We start from the raw sequence: 15468 nt of genomic DNA, 5'->3' as shown, positions 1-15468 counted from the left end.
TTTAAGTAGGCGGTTCGGAAAGCTGTAAAACAATAAAACAAAAATTTATCTTCCAAATCGGCACCCTTAATCCCCACGGACTCAACGAGCGCTTTTCATGCGATCGAAGCAATAACAAATATAGCGAATTACATTCCCCTCATTAAGGACCCAATCATTAAGTGCTACCGACAAAAGCCTAAAATTAGGGGCTACAATGACAAGAAAGAATAGAAGCCACGGTGTTATGAAAGTTGGTGCGTTACTGTAAAGGAACAAACATTAATAGGAATGATTGGGTAGTATGATCGTCCGGGTCAGTGTAGTCCTGAGAAGGACCGTTCTTGGTATTAGTGACTGAAGTTTCGACAACCAGAGTGAAAGTAATCATCAGAGTCACTTGCCTACGACTTGGGACACTTAGCTTCACAAAAATACGTTTGCTTTCGCGCATGTATGATGTAAATGAAGATGGTAACATTTTCCTTTTTTTCGTATTCTCAGGTACATCGAATGGTACGAAATTTGGCAACTTATGCCTTGTGATTTTTACCGCAAGAAATATTTGCGTCTTCTCGTGGACTGAAATGCTAGACCGAGCTATTATTATAATCGCCCAGTTTTCGAAACTGATTTTTGCTCGGAGTTGTATTTCCTCTAGTGCTCTCCGATCTCAAACGCAACAACATAAGTTTGATTACTACACTTCCTCTACACTACATATGCGAATAGCAGTTGGTCTGGATCAATTTAATATTCTTGGAAAATCACTCTGATCAACGCACTAGGGGATAATCCAATCCAAAGTGATCACATCGTAAGGATCTCAGGGTATCAAGGTATCTAGAAAGGAATTCAAAACACACCCTTATTCTGATTGATGGGAGTCCATGATAAGAGTCCTGAACCTTAACTCAGTGTAGCAGCATTAAGGCAGCGGCAGCGAGAAAAAGTGGTGGACAAGGTCCCTCCTCTTCTTTCCCTTACGACCTTCCCACTTCATCCCCGTCAAGTGGAAAAAATGGTCCCATTATCTCCCCTTGATTCCTATTTATCTCCATTAAATTGAAACACGGCTGATGATCAGCCGACTTTCCAAGTTTCAGTAAGTTCAATTGCGCAAACAATCACTCCTAGACTGGATTATAATTATAAACTATGGCTGCCATATTACCTCCATAATGTACACCAAATATGAAGTGGTAAAGAAATGCCATCGCTCTCGCTATCTTGATAGACAATTCAGAGAATTCCCTTGTATACATTGCGCATCCTATTTGCGTATATTTTCCAGGCGTGGGTAGCGCGCACGTCATCAGAATGGTGGTTTTATAATGGCCGAAGCTCGCTAAGAGAGCTTATCTGCTTCAAAAACAAGCTCAGAGACCCCATTTTTCTATCAGGATTTTTAAAACAACTGTGTACTTATCAAGCACGATAAACTTCTATTTGAGACCAGAGTTAATACTGTATTGAGACCACAGCTAATATTCCTAAGACAGTAACTAGAATACCATGTTGAAAATGTTATAGTCATTTTTTCCCCCAGAATCTGCGGTTGACCATTGTCAGAAATGTGGTTTGTGGTAAGATTATAGTAAATTTGCCGGGTGGTAGACAATAGCGCACGGTGTTAAAGCCCTTAGTCTTGCGCAATAATTCATTACCTTTCTCTACTCAGATTTATTTGTCCTGATGAACAGTAAATTTTTTGGAAAAATAAGCCGCTTACGGAACCTCTGCAACATTTTAGAACGATTCTTATTATTTCAGAGGAAAATTAATCTAAAACTCTTGTTTTTATTGCGTCAGCTGAATTTCCCTTTGTAAGCTTCTGACTTCGCTACTGACATACCTTGCAAAGAGACATATATTAATGCAAATGTAAAACGATGGATTTGACCAATTGGAGAGCTCTCACCGATCAATGTGGCATTCTCAGCCTGCACGGCTAGTGGGACACGCTCCAATGACCCAATACAAAGCAACGAACAAAGTTCAATTTGAGGAACAGTTATTCCTGTCACATTGTCGTCTTCCTTCAAACTCTTTCTAAGAGCAACAATGGAACGGAAACTTCCGATCTAGAAGTCTTCTTCGAATGTTAAAAGTTTCTAATAATGTTACGTTCAGATAAGAAGTCAGTTAAACATGGCGCAGTAAATAATGTCCGGCTCCTTTCTTTCAATCACTCAAATGGAGATTCTTCAGCGTCATCGCTAAACAACCCGTGTAATGGCCGCTTTCAAGGCAATCACTCGACTCAGAGTTCTCCTAAAAAGGAAATTATTGGGCCCACTGGTACTGTTCGTGGATACAAGAATATGATCAAAGAACGGAGAGAGATTTTAGGACTTTGTTTTGTTGGAGAGAGTTTTGAGGTACGAAGTCAACTCAAAGCAATTTGCGTGTAATTTATTATTCATGCGAACAGTTATATCCGTGTACACAAAAAATGCTTAACGTTGCGTATTTACATTTTGACATTTCTTTTTAATATTTTCAGGAAAGCGAGGAAGGAAAGATAGTAGTGTATACGACCTCGATGGGAGGAATTCGATCAACGGTGAAAGAGTGTGCGTACATCAGGAAATTATTTGACAATCTAGGATTAAAAGTGGATGAGCGCGACATATTTATGCACAAAGACTATCAGTGTCAGCTAGACACGCGGTTAGCGATTCAAAATGCCACCGTTCCTCATGTATTTGTGAACGGAGTTTCTTTGGGGGTAAGCAACAGCTTCCCTATCTTTCACGAGGTTATGTAAATTGTTGTTCACTCGACTTTATGAATTCTTTTTTTTAAATATCGCGGGAACGTTCTGCTCCATTCAGTCATTGTTCAGTTCATCACAAATATCTGAATGCTGAGGTTAGTTTTATGCTATCACTTGAGGCCGTGACTCTTTGTGCCATAAATGTCAAGGACAAAGTGTTTGAATGTCCTCTTTGAAGTCTCTCACTCATGTACCGTCGTTCTTGTCGAAAAATGGATCTTGCAAATGCTATGCTCGCCATAAAATAAATGCACTCTCTAATAATTTGAACTTAAAATTAAAATTGACAAGTTCGCGTTTAAAGAGCCCAACCAAAGTAATGCGGAAACCGGACCTTTTTACTACCGTCGAAAAAGCGCTTCTCATAGTGACCAGGATACTCTGTCAAGGTGACCTTTCTTTCGTGTCTTTTTTTTTAAAGGGTGTTGGAGAACTTGAACATCTAAACGAAACTGGGAAACTTAAGAATTTACTTGAAAACTTTGAGGTAAGTCATTTGATTTCATGGGACGGATTACAGTCTGAACGGACTGGATGTTTTTTCGAGAGCGTCTCAACCATATGTTGTAAGCTGTATGTGGCCAAAAACTTCCTCCATTAACCGAGCACAGAAAGCCTCTAAGAAATATAATTCTCACTAATCCAACTCAACTCAGTCGGGCTGAGACGATTTAATGAAACGTTACTTGTTGCAAGCGGGTGAAACTTGAGTCACTGACATACAAGGGTTGGGTCAGTTTTTGCCGCCATCTCTAGTCTTGGCGATAAGAGAAAGAGCTGGTGATTTCCTTTCCCAAAAGAGTGGTATGCTATTGAGCGGACTGTGTCACAAATGAATTCGGCTAGGTTGGTGTCAAAGCAGAATTATCGCAACCATGACTTGACCAAAAGCCAAAATTTATTAGCCTTTGTAAGGAGTCAGAGATTATAAACAGGTTATATTCCCTTGTAAGTTATAAAAGCGTATTTACTTTTAGATAGAATTCCTGATAACTAAACATAGGATAACTAAGCGATCTCACAATAGTTGGGACAGAGAAAGATTTTTGTAATATTCTCTTTTAATTTTTCTCCAGAGGAGGAATAGCGGTGTATGCCCCATTTGCGGCGGGTTTCGATATATCAACTGCACTCAGTGTCACGGAAGTAAAAGATCAAGAAAAACAAGGATTTCAAGAGAGATCAATGTCTTACGGTGTACTTCTTGCAATGAAAATGGTCTTCAACCCTGCTCAGAGTGTACATAATAACCACGAACGTTCCAGGGACAAGTGAAAGAACTTCTTTTGGTTAAATTGGGTACCCTCTGGTGTGTTGTCGAGTACTAGGCGGGAGCTAAGAAGAGCCTGTTATTGAAGTGGCGAGATAACTTTCTACGTTATATACAAATGGAACCTACGTTCTGCTTTGGATGAGAAATACTTCTCCTTAATTTATTTAAAAAAGTAAGGTAATGATGAACAGTTGTGGAACTTTATGTGGTTCCTAAATTCATATTTTACGGGGTTCTGGGTGCTAACACCTTGACGAACATCCCAAGCACCAGGAAATCAGGTGTCTGCAGGTGTCTGCAGGTGTCTGCAGCGCTAATACATGTAAAGAACATAAGAGGAAATTTTCATCGAATTGAACGAAACAAAACTTTTGTTTCCCAACAAATGGATCTACACTGCTTACTTGGGTTTATTCCAAATCCTAAAGCGAGAGTGGCACGACATTTGTCGCGCGGCAGTTTTTTACCAAGCTCTTAGTAATTTAAGTGGATCAGCTAAATAGGGAATAATTGATCACAATTATTATTTGACGAAATGTGACTGATGTGCATGTAATTAAAAACTTGAAGGCGCGCCAGAGAGGAATAATTACTTCTAAGTATCTCAATATTTAGTGAAATTTTAAGGATACTATGGCCTGGAAACATGGCCCAAGCGGGAAACTTTTCGAGTCCATGTATGTTTTTTCCTTTTTTTTCACTTTTTTTTTTTGGGTGGTGGGGGGAAATGGGGTGCTTAAAGAGGTTCATGTAAGCAAGAGGGCATTCAGGCGAGTGCAGGGGAATGTCCCCTGTAAAAATGTTAACTGCCGGGATATGCATTTAAAAGTTATAAATGAAACGAAACGTCTGATTGCAATAATCCAACGTCGTTTGCTTTGTATGGACATGAGATTTAAACCTTTTATACCAGAAATCTCACGATCCAATCTACAATTCAAACGTTTTCAATCAAATACCTCATTTTAAACCAAGTCAAGAGCTGCTTGGAGACAAGGTGTATGGAGCTAAAAATTGCTCGCTCAAAATCTTTACATTCTCTTTTCGTGGAACGCAGTAGTAATGCGGACTTGAGCAAGATTTCATGTGAACGTGGACGGACGATCGGCCAATCGATGTTGGTCTTCTTGAGACACCAATCTAGCCACCCCGTAGTATGACAGTAGTAATAGGAACAGGGATAGGGACAACCATACGTTGGTTGTTGAAAGCACGGCAATCGTCGCGTTGGCTGGTCGACTGAGAGTAACTGGATTAAAACGACTAGCTATACAGTAACAGTTCAAGTTTATTAAGTGGCTATCAACAAAGAAGTTACGATAAAGGTTTTAAAGAATCTTTTAACCCCTTTACCCATAAGAGAGACAAGTATCTAATTTCTCCTCACAGTAATACTGCTAGGTAATTTACTAAGATCACGAGACTAAAGGAAATGATAGCCAACCCGAGAAGCTGTGATTGTTGAACAGATTCTCTTTGTTAGTAACAGAGGAAATGTGTCGAGAATAGTATAGAAAATATGGATGCTGATGTCAGAGTGTCAAATCAATCTGGATACAAAACGATACATGAAGCTTCTGGCCTCTTAGTGCTCAGCTATGTTGAGGTCTATAACAGATGGGGAAACAAGAATCGAACTTTTCTCACGGTCTTTGATTACTAGTAGTTACATATCAATTATGGCGGTATATAACATTATAAAAATAAATACTTTATATAATGATCCCGTGACTGGAACAAGCTACCTGTTCACTACAAGAGATAAAGTAAGTCCCAGGAGTAGCCATTTCAATTGAGCATCCACACATACTTTTCCTCTTTGCTAATACTGAGAAAAGATTTGTCTCTAACTCAAATGTTGCCGTTTTTTGTAGCAGTTCAAGAGCGGGACTGTACGTTTTTAGTGAAAGCCAGCGCTGGTCTATACAACAACCGCAGTTTCTCTTTACCTTACGTCAAAATCGTTATGGTAACAATTTTACATGATGTTATGGCCACCGCGATTCCATGTCACTGATACCTAGTTGAATCAAGTATGATCAGCTGGACCCTTTCCCAGTCACTGAGGAAGATAAAATCGTTTAATAAATTCCGTCAACAGATATCAACACCGAATGATTGTTGATTCATTATAAAGAAAACACCTCCATTATCTATCTGATAAAAAGAGAAAAGGCATCATAACACCATATATTAGACTAGCTAGAACTACCGCATATTAAAGTTTTATTAAATACCACAGGCAGAAACTACAATATCTACCAATGTTTCATTAGTCGTATGAAGTTTGAGTAAGGATGATACCAATAACTTTGCGGGTGGACTCAAAGAAACAACTTTTGTCCATTATATAGGAGCTGACTCAGAAAAATCGTCTCGTCCTCAAAAAGTGAAACAGGACGTTTGGTCGTTAAGAAGCATCGAAATAAAATAGACTTAGCAGTTGTAAATTACATTGAGGGATCGATCGCTTCGACCTGCAGTGATTTGGTGTGCCGTGATGGGTGCATTTTTGACTGTGCAGTAACTTCTCTACCTCTGGTGCAGTGCAGTGCATACGAAAATTTGTGAAGGTGATAACCCTACAGTGAGGTGCACCAGTGGTATGTTATCCAGTGTATAGTAGTTAAGGAAAGTATGATTCATCTCGTATATCATTTGCGAGTGTACGGAATAATTTGCTACCAGTAGTTTCTAGTGTGCTGTACAAGGTCAGAGGTAATTATAATGCATGCCTCTGTATCCCTCTCACCAAGGAATTCTCTGATTTACAAAGAGACAGACACCACTTGTCCATGAGGTTTACAGTAAACTTTGCTTTCAGCTATGACGAAGTTTCCAATTGTTAGAAGTCTCTTACATACAGAGCACTTGATGCATTGACGGTGAAGCACACTGCTGTCAAAGTTACATTTCTCCATTTGGAAAACAGTCCTCCCACATACCACACACTTATCTCGAGGCAAATCTCTTCCACCTGAAGGTGATTGATTTAGTGCTTTGCGCTTCTCTGTCTCATTTGTTACATCGTTACTAGCGGTCTTTTTAGTTAGCCTCTCTGGTTTAGTTGGTAATTTTGGTTTCTTCTTGTCAGATGGATCTGATGTATCGCCTTGGTTGTTGGGCTGTAAGATCACAGCAGAGGCAGACTCTTTTTTCATTTCCAGTGACACCTGAAACAAATGAAGAAACTCACTTATTACAATCTTTGCGAGTCCTTCCACCGGTATACCTTAGTATGAATGGTGGTACCTTACTGACATCAAATAGACATGTAATACATTTCATTGAACAACTATGATAATTCATTACTACGCTCATTTGGTGCTTCATTCCCCAAAGTTTGTACTCGAGCCTATTGGCCCTCCTACCCGGAGCTTATATTGGTTTCCCTAAAATGAAGTGACTAGGAGTATTACCACTCCCCCCCTGGATGGGATGCTAGTCAATTGCAAGATTACCCCTGCATTTCATCAGACTTCCCTGACAATTCGCTGGTACCCATCTAAACTCCTGGATGGAAAGAGGCACTGTGAGAGCTAAGTACCTTGCCCAAGAACAATTGACCTGGCCAGGTTTCGAACCCAGACCTCTCGATCTTAGGACTCCATTGCATGACCCTCATCGCCCGAAGATATAAAATGGTCCATCAATAGTTATGATGCGTTTAGGAAAGAAAATAAAACCGGCAAAACCGGACGTTGGGGGCAATATTTACATAATCACTTACCTGATTGTCTTGAGTGTCATTAAGTAACTGTGACAATCTTTTACTTCTTCTGTTGGCTAAAGCTATCCAGGCTGGTTGATTGGAAGCCTTTTCCTTTTCATGGGGTACTTTGTCTGCATCAAAAGCCTTTGATGGTGAGGCAGGAACAAAAGCCAAGGATTGCACTTTGCAGGCCTGACTTATTTGTGATGAATTCTTAACCACAAGACTTTTACTTTGTTCAATAACGTTTTTTCCTTGTTTTCTATTTTTCTCTAGTTTTTCAAGTTTCAGATCACGAGATTTTTCACCATTCTGTTTAATGCTATCTAACGAGAATCCTCTTTGCAGTGGTGACTTCACAGGTGACTCCTCTGATGGCTCTGTTTTCTTAAAGTTCTTGAGTGATTTAGACCTCATGTTAAGATCTAGAAAAGGTCTACTGATTTCTTTGCCAGCAAAATTTTTTTGGGGAACTTCTTCTCTTAGATCTGATTCTTTTTTTTGAGTCTTCTGGTTTTCTTTGCTCTGAATGGCACTGTCTTTCTCAAAGTTATAGAGTGATTTAGACCCCTTATTAAGGTCTAGAAAAGGTCTACTAGTTTCTTTGCTTGTGAAATATTTTTGGGGAACTTCTTCTCTTGGTTCAGACACTTTCTTCTGAGTCTTCACACTTTCTTTGCTCTGAATGGTAGTATCTTTCTCATTCCTATTAAAACTTTTATCTTCATTGTCTTCACCAATTCTAATGGATGCTTCAATACTTCCCACAGTGGTCTCCTGTTCCTGTATACCCTTCGTTTCAATTATGTCTTCGGCTTTGGACACGTCACCAGGGGAGATCAAATTATTCTCTTCCTTCTTTTCAAGTACTGTTGAAGATTGCAACACCTTGTTGAGAATTTCAGTTCCATTTGCTTTTAACTCAGCCACAATTTCATCCCTCCCTGGCTCATTCTTTATTTCTGTATCTTCAGATATTGTAACGTTGATAACATCGGAATTTTCACTATTTCCCTTTCCTTCAATGGACTCTGTAACTGTACTGGATTTGGAAGAAAACTCTTGTGGATCAGTTTTGGACTGCCTGTGTGGTTTCAGTGGATTCCCCTTCATGTTCTTGGATGACTTGTTGGAGAGAGCTCTACTGGGTGGTCTACGGTGTTTTGGAGCAACTTTTATTCTATCACGTGCAACTTGAAGTCCCTCTAAAGATGAAGCACTCGGCAACTTTTCAAAACTGACTGCAGCTGCAATAAAGTAAAAACAGTCACATGGAGAACACAATAAGAAAATACAATTACTGCTTTACCTTTGTGAATTACCCTTGTTAAAAACAAAGGGTAGGGACAAACTGTAAACAATGAGATCAATCTGTCAAAGGAATGGCTTTGCTTTTTAAGGTATGAGTAAGATGTCACTAAATAAATCATTTCACGTAGCATTTTTAACTAACATGCTTGTAAATAAAATTCATAGTTCAATATATATGCGCATTCAAAACAAATAATTTAAAACTGCTTTAGAGTAAACTGAGTTCGTAAGTTTAGCATGGGATTTTGATGACTGTTATCCAAATTAAAAGTTCCCTCAGACTTGAACTTAAAATTTTGAATGTTTTCAGCAGCCTCACTTTTTCGAAAGACTTCAAAAGAAGATTTTTTTCAGCTTCTTATATTTCAATCAAGGTAAAATCGTGACTGAAAAGTGAAGGTTCTTCACCCAAAAGGCCTCTCCAGTCCATTTGAAACAGAAGTTTAACTGTTGTACAGATTGTGACTAACAGCAGTTTTCACATTAGTATTTTTCTAGGAGGGGCACTGATGACATGTTTTCTAGTTCAGAAAATAGATATCATTTGGAGAATATAATCAGAATCTGAGGGGAAATTGATGGATTCTTAGTCATAGAATGAACAAAGAAACCTTGAATGTGCTCTTTTTGACTGTAAAACATACAGAAATAGGATTCACTCAAGAAGTAGGGACAAACACTCAAACAAATCTGGTGTTTTCCTCTACACTTTTTGCTCTTTCTGCTCTTGCATGCTCTAAAAAAGAACAGAGCACTTTCAAAGCTTCCTTATCTGTTCAATTAAGCCAATTTTAATCCAGCATGTGGAGAATGCTTGTGACGTATGCATGTAATTCAGGAATTCAAGAAACTTACCTTCAGTACCACTGTCAGAACTTATTATCTTCCAACCCAGACCAGTGGAGTCTACTTGGCTTGCTATTTTGTCTGAAGACATGAAAGGTACCTTGCTTATACTTTCTTGGCTTTTACCTTCTGTTTCCAAGGTTCTTATTAGTTCGCCAGAAGGCTGAAAAAAGAAAAGAAAGCATGCAGTCTTCCCTACAACACAGGCACTTAGTCACTAACCCCACATGAGAGGAAGGGTGAAGCAGAGATGAATTATTCACCTTTTCCTCATTATGATCTCTGGTTAATTAATGATATCAGACAAAACTTCCTTGGCAAGATCAACCTCATCTCTGAAACAGTGTCATGGCTTAGAAAAGACCATCACTACCAGGTACAATTTTGGGTATATTTGGTGTTCCTCTAAGGCATGCAAAATTGTAAATTAAAAGCATTAAAAGGGGGGAAAGGGAGAAAAGAACAGCATTGGTAGGGAGTGAGTAATCAAGGGCTTAAACCCTTACACTACATTAGAGCCCTGTGTACTACCTTTTCATGTTAGAAAATAAGAAGGTTTATGTCAGACCCTTTGCCAGCCTAATTGTGTTTTGGCAAATTTTGGAATCTTGTTTCCCCACTGCCTACAAATCTGTTTCTGCTTTCCATAGGTGAAATAATTTTCACCCGTGGAAAAAAGCCACCTCCTACTGCACTACTTACCCTATTCATAGGCTTACTCTGCACTGTTTGGACAGGATTGTCAAAAGTGTTTCTTCTTTCATGCAACTCAACAACAGCTTGTGGACTCTTAGTTTTTGCCTCAGCTAAGGAAGGTTCTGACTTGGTTCGATTCCTTAATGAGGCATCATCCTCCAGTGATGAGACCCCAAAAGTTGGTTTGTAATGCTCTGCTGGAATTTCCTCACAAGATTTAACTCGTGTGGGGCTTTTCTTTCTTCTGAATATTTTTTTCATCCTTTTCAAAGGACTCCACTTCCACCTGGATTTCCGTTTCTTTTTATCTTTGGTAGTGCCTGTTTCATCATCAGAAAGTATATCCTCATCACCACTGCTGGGTGAGAGAGGGTCTCTGCTGTTGTCAGGGAATTTGATTACGGCACTTGTCTGAGCTAATTTAATGTTTCCTTGTGAGGTTGACATCTCCTCAGAACTTGATGTGAAAGATTGTGCACTAAGCAGGCCATGTCCCACAGGTAACGGCTGTAGGCAAGTCAATGCAGGATCTGATTTGAACTTGTTTAATAGGTCAGATGATAGTTTGCCAGGTTTATCTTTTTCGTGTAACCCTTTGGATAGATACAAGTAAAACTGAGTCAATTGAAAGTAATAATTGTTCCTTTGATAGAGGACCACACCAAATCACTTGAGTATACAAATTTAAAGAAACTGGTTGATCTGTGAGTGTTTAAGTCAACTTTAAAAGGTCATTTTCCTACTGGCTACTATTCTTAATCACAGTCAGTTCAATGTAACTTCCAAATTTTTTCCCTCACCATGATAAGCAAGTAATTCCAATGTACCCTTGGCAATTAAGAATTCACTTTAACTCTGCCGTCAAAGTTTTCCAAACCACCCTTATTATTCAAGCAATTTTGACAAAAAATTTGAAAATAGGCATAAATGTGAAATTAATCCTTGCCCTTTGATCTAACCATACCAAAACCATATGGCTTCACATAACTGCCCATTGAAAGAACTGTCTGTGCCTACATCCCAAAAGAAACCATCCACAATCTGAATTTCTGACAGTCCGAGTTTTGAATCCATGACAAAGTCACAGCAACTGGGCATTTTGCTTAATTCGCGTGGAATGATTGCATTATGGCTGATCTTAGAGACCCTTTCAAAGGACTTGAATTTCTTTGTCCTTAACGGTCTGATAATTTCAGTCGATGGCTTCAAAATAATAACCACATTATACAAAAATTCCTTTTTAGCATTCTAAATCCTTTAACTCCCAAGTTCTGAGTGTTGTTCTCCCTTCACACTGCTACAGTGCACCTTTCCTTGTGAATTAATAAGACAAATTGGTGATAGATCAAGATAAAAGCCTCTAACAAGTAAGTTTGAGTATTGATATAAAAGGAAGAAGTTGCATGTTCATCTCTTCTGAGAGTTAAAGGGTTAAAAGGTTGAACTATGATCCTAATATGCACAAAGTTTAAAAGTTAAATGAAACTTCATGTCAGATTCCAACCCATACAGCGGATGAAGTAATACACTTAGAATAGAAAGGAATTTTATCACAAGTTGATATGCAGGTCCACAACCCACTCTAGTGTAGACATTGACATTATCCTGAAGTTTAGATATCAGAGGTGGTTTGATAGCAGATTGTCCCTGGTTTGATACCTGAAGGTAACATACCTAAATTTATTATCCTAGAAACTTTTCTTTTTATCCTGGGGTTTTTTTTTTTTTTAACTAAGTGTGATAGTGCATAAGCCTTCTTGTGCAAAGTAATGACCCAGTTTCACACTATTGACCTCATATTGCATTAGTAAGACATCTCACAACTGAAAAATTCTTGTTAGGGAAACATGAACCTTAACTTAACTTTTGTGAATCTCAGCTCATTTCAAGGTCATTTACCCACAAAAATGTCACTTTTTAAAAATAGTCTGCCATAGAAAATTTGGCATGTGCTAAAAACCCCAAACACAGGTACAAGCTGGAACACAAGAACATTCCAGAACATGCCAGAACCTTGTGAAATTAAATAATCTAAAATAAATAAGATAAATCTGTCTGACGAGTGCGTAAGCACAAACTCAGAGTTACAGGGAATCATGCGTGTTTCATTTTAGTCATTTTGAACTGTATGTATATATATATGAAATACTCAATTACTCAATTTGAGTGTAGCTTACTCTCTTCAAGTGTCAAGTCCACCATCTTGCTTTCCCACCAACCCATAACTCCTTTGTATGTGTTCAACTCCCAACATGTTGGCAGTCAGAAATTTTCTCCAAAATGCCTTTGAAAGGTTCCTTGAAATTTCTAAAAAGCATCAATGTATTTCTTGTGATTCCAAAAATTAATTTGGTTTTTTAGTGAACAAATTCTTCCACCTTGTGCACAACATCATAGCTGAGGTGATTACAGTGGATTACAATTGCAAGTGAAAAGAATGTTAACCCACCACTCTCCATGTTGGGAATTGAACACACCAACAACAGGGTTACTAGTCTATGGACTTGATGCACAAAGAGTGTGAGCTACACTTAAATTGAGTTTTTACTGTTTTTTATCATATTTTACATTTAATTTTATTTTTAGAAATTCTGTTGTTTTCTGCTCCAGCATTTTCCATTGTTCCAGGTTTTAGCACTCTCCCTCTCTTCTCTTTTTTTGGCTGGGGAGGGGGGTCAATCTATCAGAATGTATTCAAGATAAAAGGAGCAACTGGGCATTCTCGTTCAATGCAGACCAATTGGAACTGCAGAAAAATTGAATTTTTCCACTGACAAGAAATTGAACCTCCTGTCTTCAGTTCTATGTAATCTCTCAGGTGCTGTATCAAACATGTTGCTCATAGGGTGCCTATGATTAACCCCTGAGCCAGCAATGAAACCTGACCCAGAAGTTTCTCACAGGTCAAACTCAGGTATAAAAGATGTCCTTCACATTTAAGTTACCACCAGGTTAGCTTTTTTAACCACAGAACACTCTTCTTTAGTATCACGTCATCAAGATTTTGGAACCGTAGACTGAGAGTAACGGCCCCAAAGCAATGAAGAATTAAATCCATTTACACGACGGGACGTCTCACATTAATAGTAAATGTACACCCCAAACTTCTTCGCACAATTCTGTTCACCTAAAATTAAGAGTTAAAGCAATTTTTTCCACGATTTAGTTACAATCGACATTCGTGAGCTACGTAGGGGACGTTGATGTGAATATTAGCCACAGTAGATCAATACTTAAGTTATGATGCAGTTGATCTTACCTTCAGCTGAGCGAGAGCCTTTCAAACCACCCTCCGCCATGGTTAAGACCCTACACACATCCACGAAGAGTAATTCCTGTCAGTCTCATTATCAAAAAGATATCGCCCTCGAAGTTACACGCAAAATAATCGTTAAAAGACGAGTAAAATGTTTTATAAGAATAGCAATCTCAGTATAAAATGCCTGTTTTAAACAAACTCTCGTTAAGCCGAAAGGGTAGTAATTTTGATCAAGATCAAAGGGCAGATCGGATTTCAATCGCAGAAAATAAAATACTATTACTTTATCCACGAGTTGAGGTTAAAGAGCTTTTTAAATTTAACAGAGACACCAGTTTATGTGCACACATGAGAGGAAAAAAGAGCCGTAACCATATTTACGGCCTCATTCGAAAACAAGAGACTATGCCCTTAAATATATCATACAAAGACTTGCTTCCGCTGAAGTCTCGTGAGATGGCCAAAACAGCTTTCAGAAAAAAATACAGAGTAATCTTAAAAAAGAATAAATAAAAGCGATACATAAGCTAACGGAATGAAACGCGGGTCGTAATTAAATTTCCACACCGTGTGAAATAGTCGAAGATTAGTGCTCATTACCAACATCACGTTACCAGACAGTTAAAATATAAACAAGACTTACTTCTGAGCAACTTTTTTCTTGATAAATCCGAGAAATGATCACACCACTGTGCACCACTGGAAACAAAGACAAGAAATATTAGAAGCTCCACTCTTTTACCTACATTTAGCTTGCAATGGATCAAAGCGCAAACTATCAAAAATGTTTAGACTGCCAAATTTGGAAAACGCGTTCGTGACAGCTTATGACTGTTTACACGATGTGAAAAACTATCAATCTTTTGACCGCGACTTCTACTTAGATATAACTCCGAGGAACTCCTCAAGGGGGTATTCATCGTAGCTTGCTCTTCCACTCCCTCTCCCTAAATGTCGTCCGCAGAACATTTCTTGAACCCTTTGAGCCTGCTTTTGAGCCTTCACGCGTTTTTTTCCGGCAATGACCTCAACTGCAGGTCATCTTGTGAACTTGGTCGCTTGTCTGTTGTGATCTCTCTTAATGGTCAAAGATATGATTGAAGGAAGATGAAACTTAACAAGTAAGGTCTTAGGCCGAACAAACATTGGTAAATTCCGCCTTTGCTGAAGTCTTTGATCCTCTAGAGGCATATGCGGGTCAAATAAGAGGCTTTAGTTTTGGAAGTCTTAATGGCTATTAAATTTCGAACTTCCCTTACATGCCGCAAGTTCCTTTCCGGCATATGAACGAGGCTGACGAAATCGGAAATTACTTACTCAGGTTCAAGATGGCTGCTGTGGCAAACGATGCGGCGACTATGTTAGCTGAAGCCTTACAGAAAATGGATGGTCTTATTTCTGACGACCAACTTATTATGGAAAGTCTGAAGACCCAACCTCACGCTTGCTCGCCAAAAGAGAAAGTTGTTTCCTTGTTGGAGGAACTCAAAGGACTACTCGAAGAGATTAAGGATGATGCAGTCGAGTGCACGATCGAGATTTCTGGTTCAACAATCGCCTTTCTTACTGACTGGTTACATTCTCCAAAGGTATTTGGATGTAAATCACGGTAT

At 38.8% G+C, this 15468-nt stretch overlaps 3 protein-coding genes across 7 annotated transcripts in view; 2 read left to right on the top strand and 1 right to left on the bottom strand.

The window, feature by feature from the left end:
- The first annotated feature begins 483 nt into the window (after window positions 1-483).
- Window positions 484-4605, top strand: LOC113673585 (glutaredoxin domain-containing cysteine-rich protein 1). Its single transcript, XM_027189988.2, has 4 exons — window positions 484-2360; window positions 2486-2710; window positions 3180-3245; window positions 3835-4605. The coding sequence occupies exons 1-4, from the start codon at window positions 2100-2102 to the stop codon at window positions 4003-4005; spliced, it is 723 nt and encodes a 240-aa protein (XP_027045789.2). The 5' UTR covers window positions 484-2099; the 3' UTR covers window positions 4006-4605.
- A 696-nt stretch (window positions 4606-5301) lies between these two features.
- Window positions 5302-14847, bottom strand: LOC113673584 (uncharacterized). 3 transcript variants are annotated; one of them, XM_089192267.1, is made up of 7 exons: window positions 14499-14649; window positions 13856-13905; window positions 12774-12903; window positions 10603-11189; window positions 9910-10063; window positions 7762-8990; window positions 5302-7204 (listed from the first exon to the last, which is right to left on the bottom strand). In XM_089192267.1, exons 3-7 carry the CDS (start codon window positions 12817-12819, stop codon window positions 6800-6802), a joined length of 2421 nt encoding a protein of 806 aa, XP_089048393.1. In that variant the 5' UTR covers window positions 12820-12903; window positions 13856-13905; window positions 14499-14649; the 3' UTR covers window positions 5302-6799. The 3 variants fall into 3 exon arrangements, with proteins under 3 accessions (XP_089048393.1, XP_027045786.2, XP_089048394.1); XM_027189985.2 differs by lacking the exon at window positions 12774-12903 and having other exon boundaries at window positions 14499-14847; XM_089192268.1 differs by lacking the exons at window positions 12774-12903; window positions 13856-13905 and having other exon boundaries at window positions 14499-14794.
- LOC113673583 (liprin-beta-1) overlaps window positions 14835-15468 on the top strand; it is a 29046-nt gene continuing 28412 nt past the window's right edge. The window contains exons 1-2 of one of the 3 annotated variants that reach the window (XM_027189984.2): window positions 14835-14976; window positions 15177-15444. In XM_027189984.2, the coding sequence (XP_027045785.2) occupies window positions 14963-14976; window positions 15177-15444 (282 nt within the window). In that variant the 5' untranslated portion in view covers window positions 14835-14962. Of the gene's footprint in view, window positions 14977-15004; window positions 15445-15468 lie in introns of those variants that run through there. The other 2 variants (XR_016182520.1, XM_089192266.1) reach the window with 2 other exon arrangements.

Source organism: Pocillopora damicornis, chromosome 13 (assembly GCF_964200805.1).
Source record: "Pocillopora damicornis chromosome 13, jaPocDami1.2, whole genome shotgun sequence".
Taxonomy (NCBI): domain Eukaryota; kingdom Metazoa; phylum Cnidaria; class Anthozoa; order Scleractinia; family Pocilloporidae; genus Pocillopora; species Pocillopora damicornis.
This window is presented reverse-complemented; position numbering and strand designations above follow the sequence as displayed.

What these genes read in the sequence shown, in the direction of transcription:
- LOC113673585 (XM_027189988.2), top strand. Translation starts at nt 2,100, where the DNA reads ATGTTACGTTCAGATAAGAAGTCAGTTAAACATGGCGCAGTAAATAAT. An exon ending in TGAACGGAGTTTCTTTGGGG is followed by an intron (nt 2,711 to 3,179) that starts GTAAGCAACAGC and finishes TTTTTTTTAAAG; the next exon opens with GGTGTTGGAGAACTTGAACA. An exon ending in ATTTACTTGAAAACTTTGAG is followed by an intron (nt 3,246 to 3,834) that starts GTAAGTCATTTG and finishes ATTTTTCTCCAG; the next exon opens with AGGAGGAATAGCGGTGTATG.
- LOC113673584 (XM_089192267.1), bottom strand. Translation starts at nt 12,819, where the DNA reads ATGGGTTGGTGGGAAAGCAAGATGGTGGACTTGACACTTGAAGAGA. An exon ending in AGAGTAAGCCTATGAATAGG is followed by an intron (nt 10,064 to 10,602) that starts GTAAGTAGTGCA and finishes TTCTTTTTTCAG; the next exon opens with CCTTCTGGCGAACTAATAAG. An exon ending in TTCTGACAGTGGTACTGAAG is followed by an intron (nt 8,991 to 9,909) that starts GTAAGTTTCTTG and finishes ACTTTATTGCAG; the next exon opens with CTGCAGTCAGTTTTGAAAAG.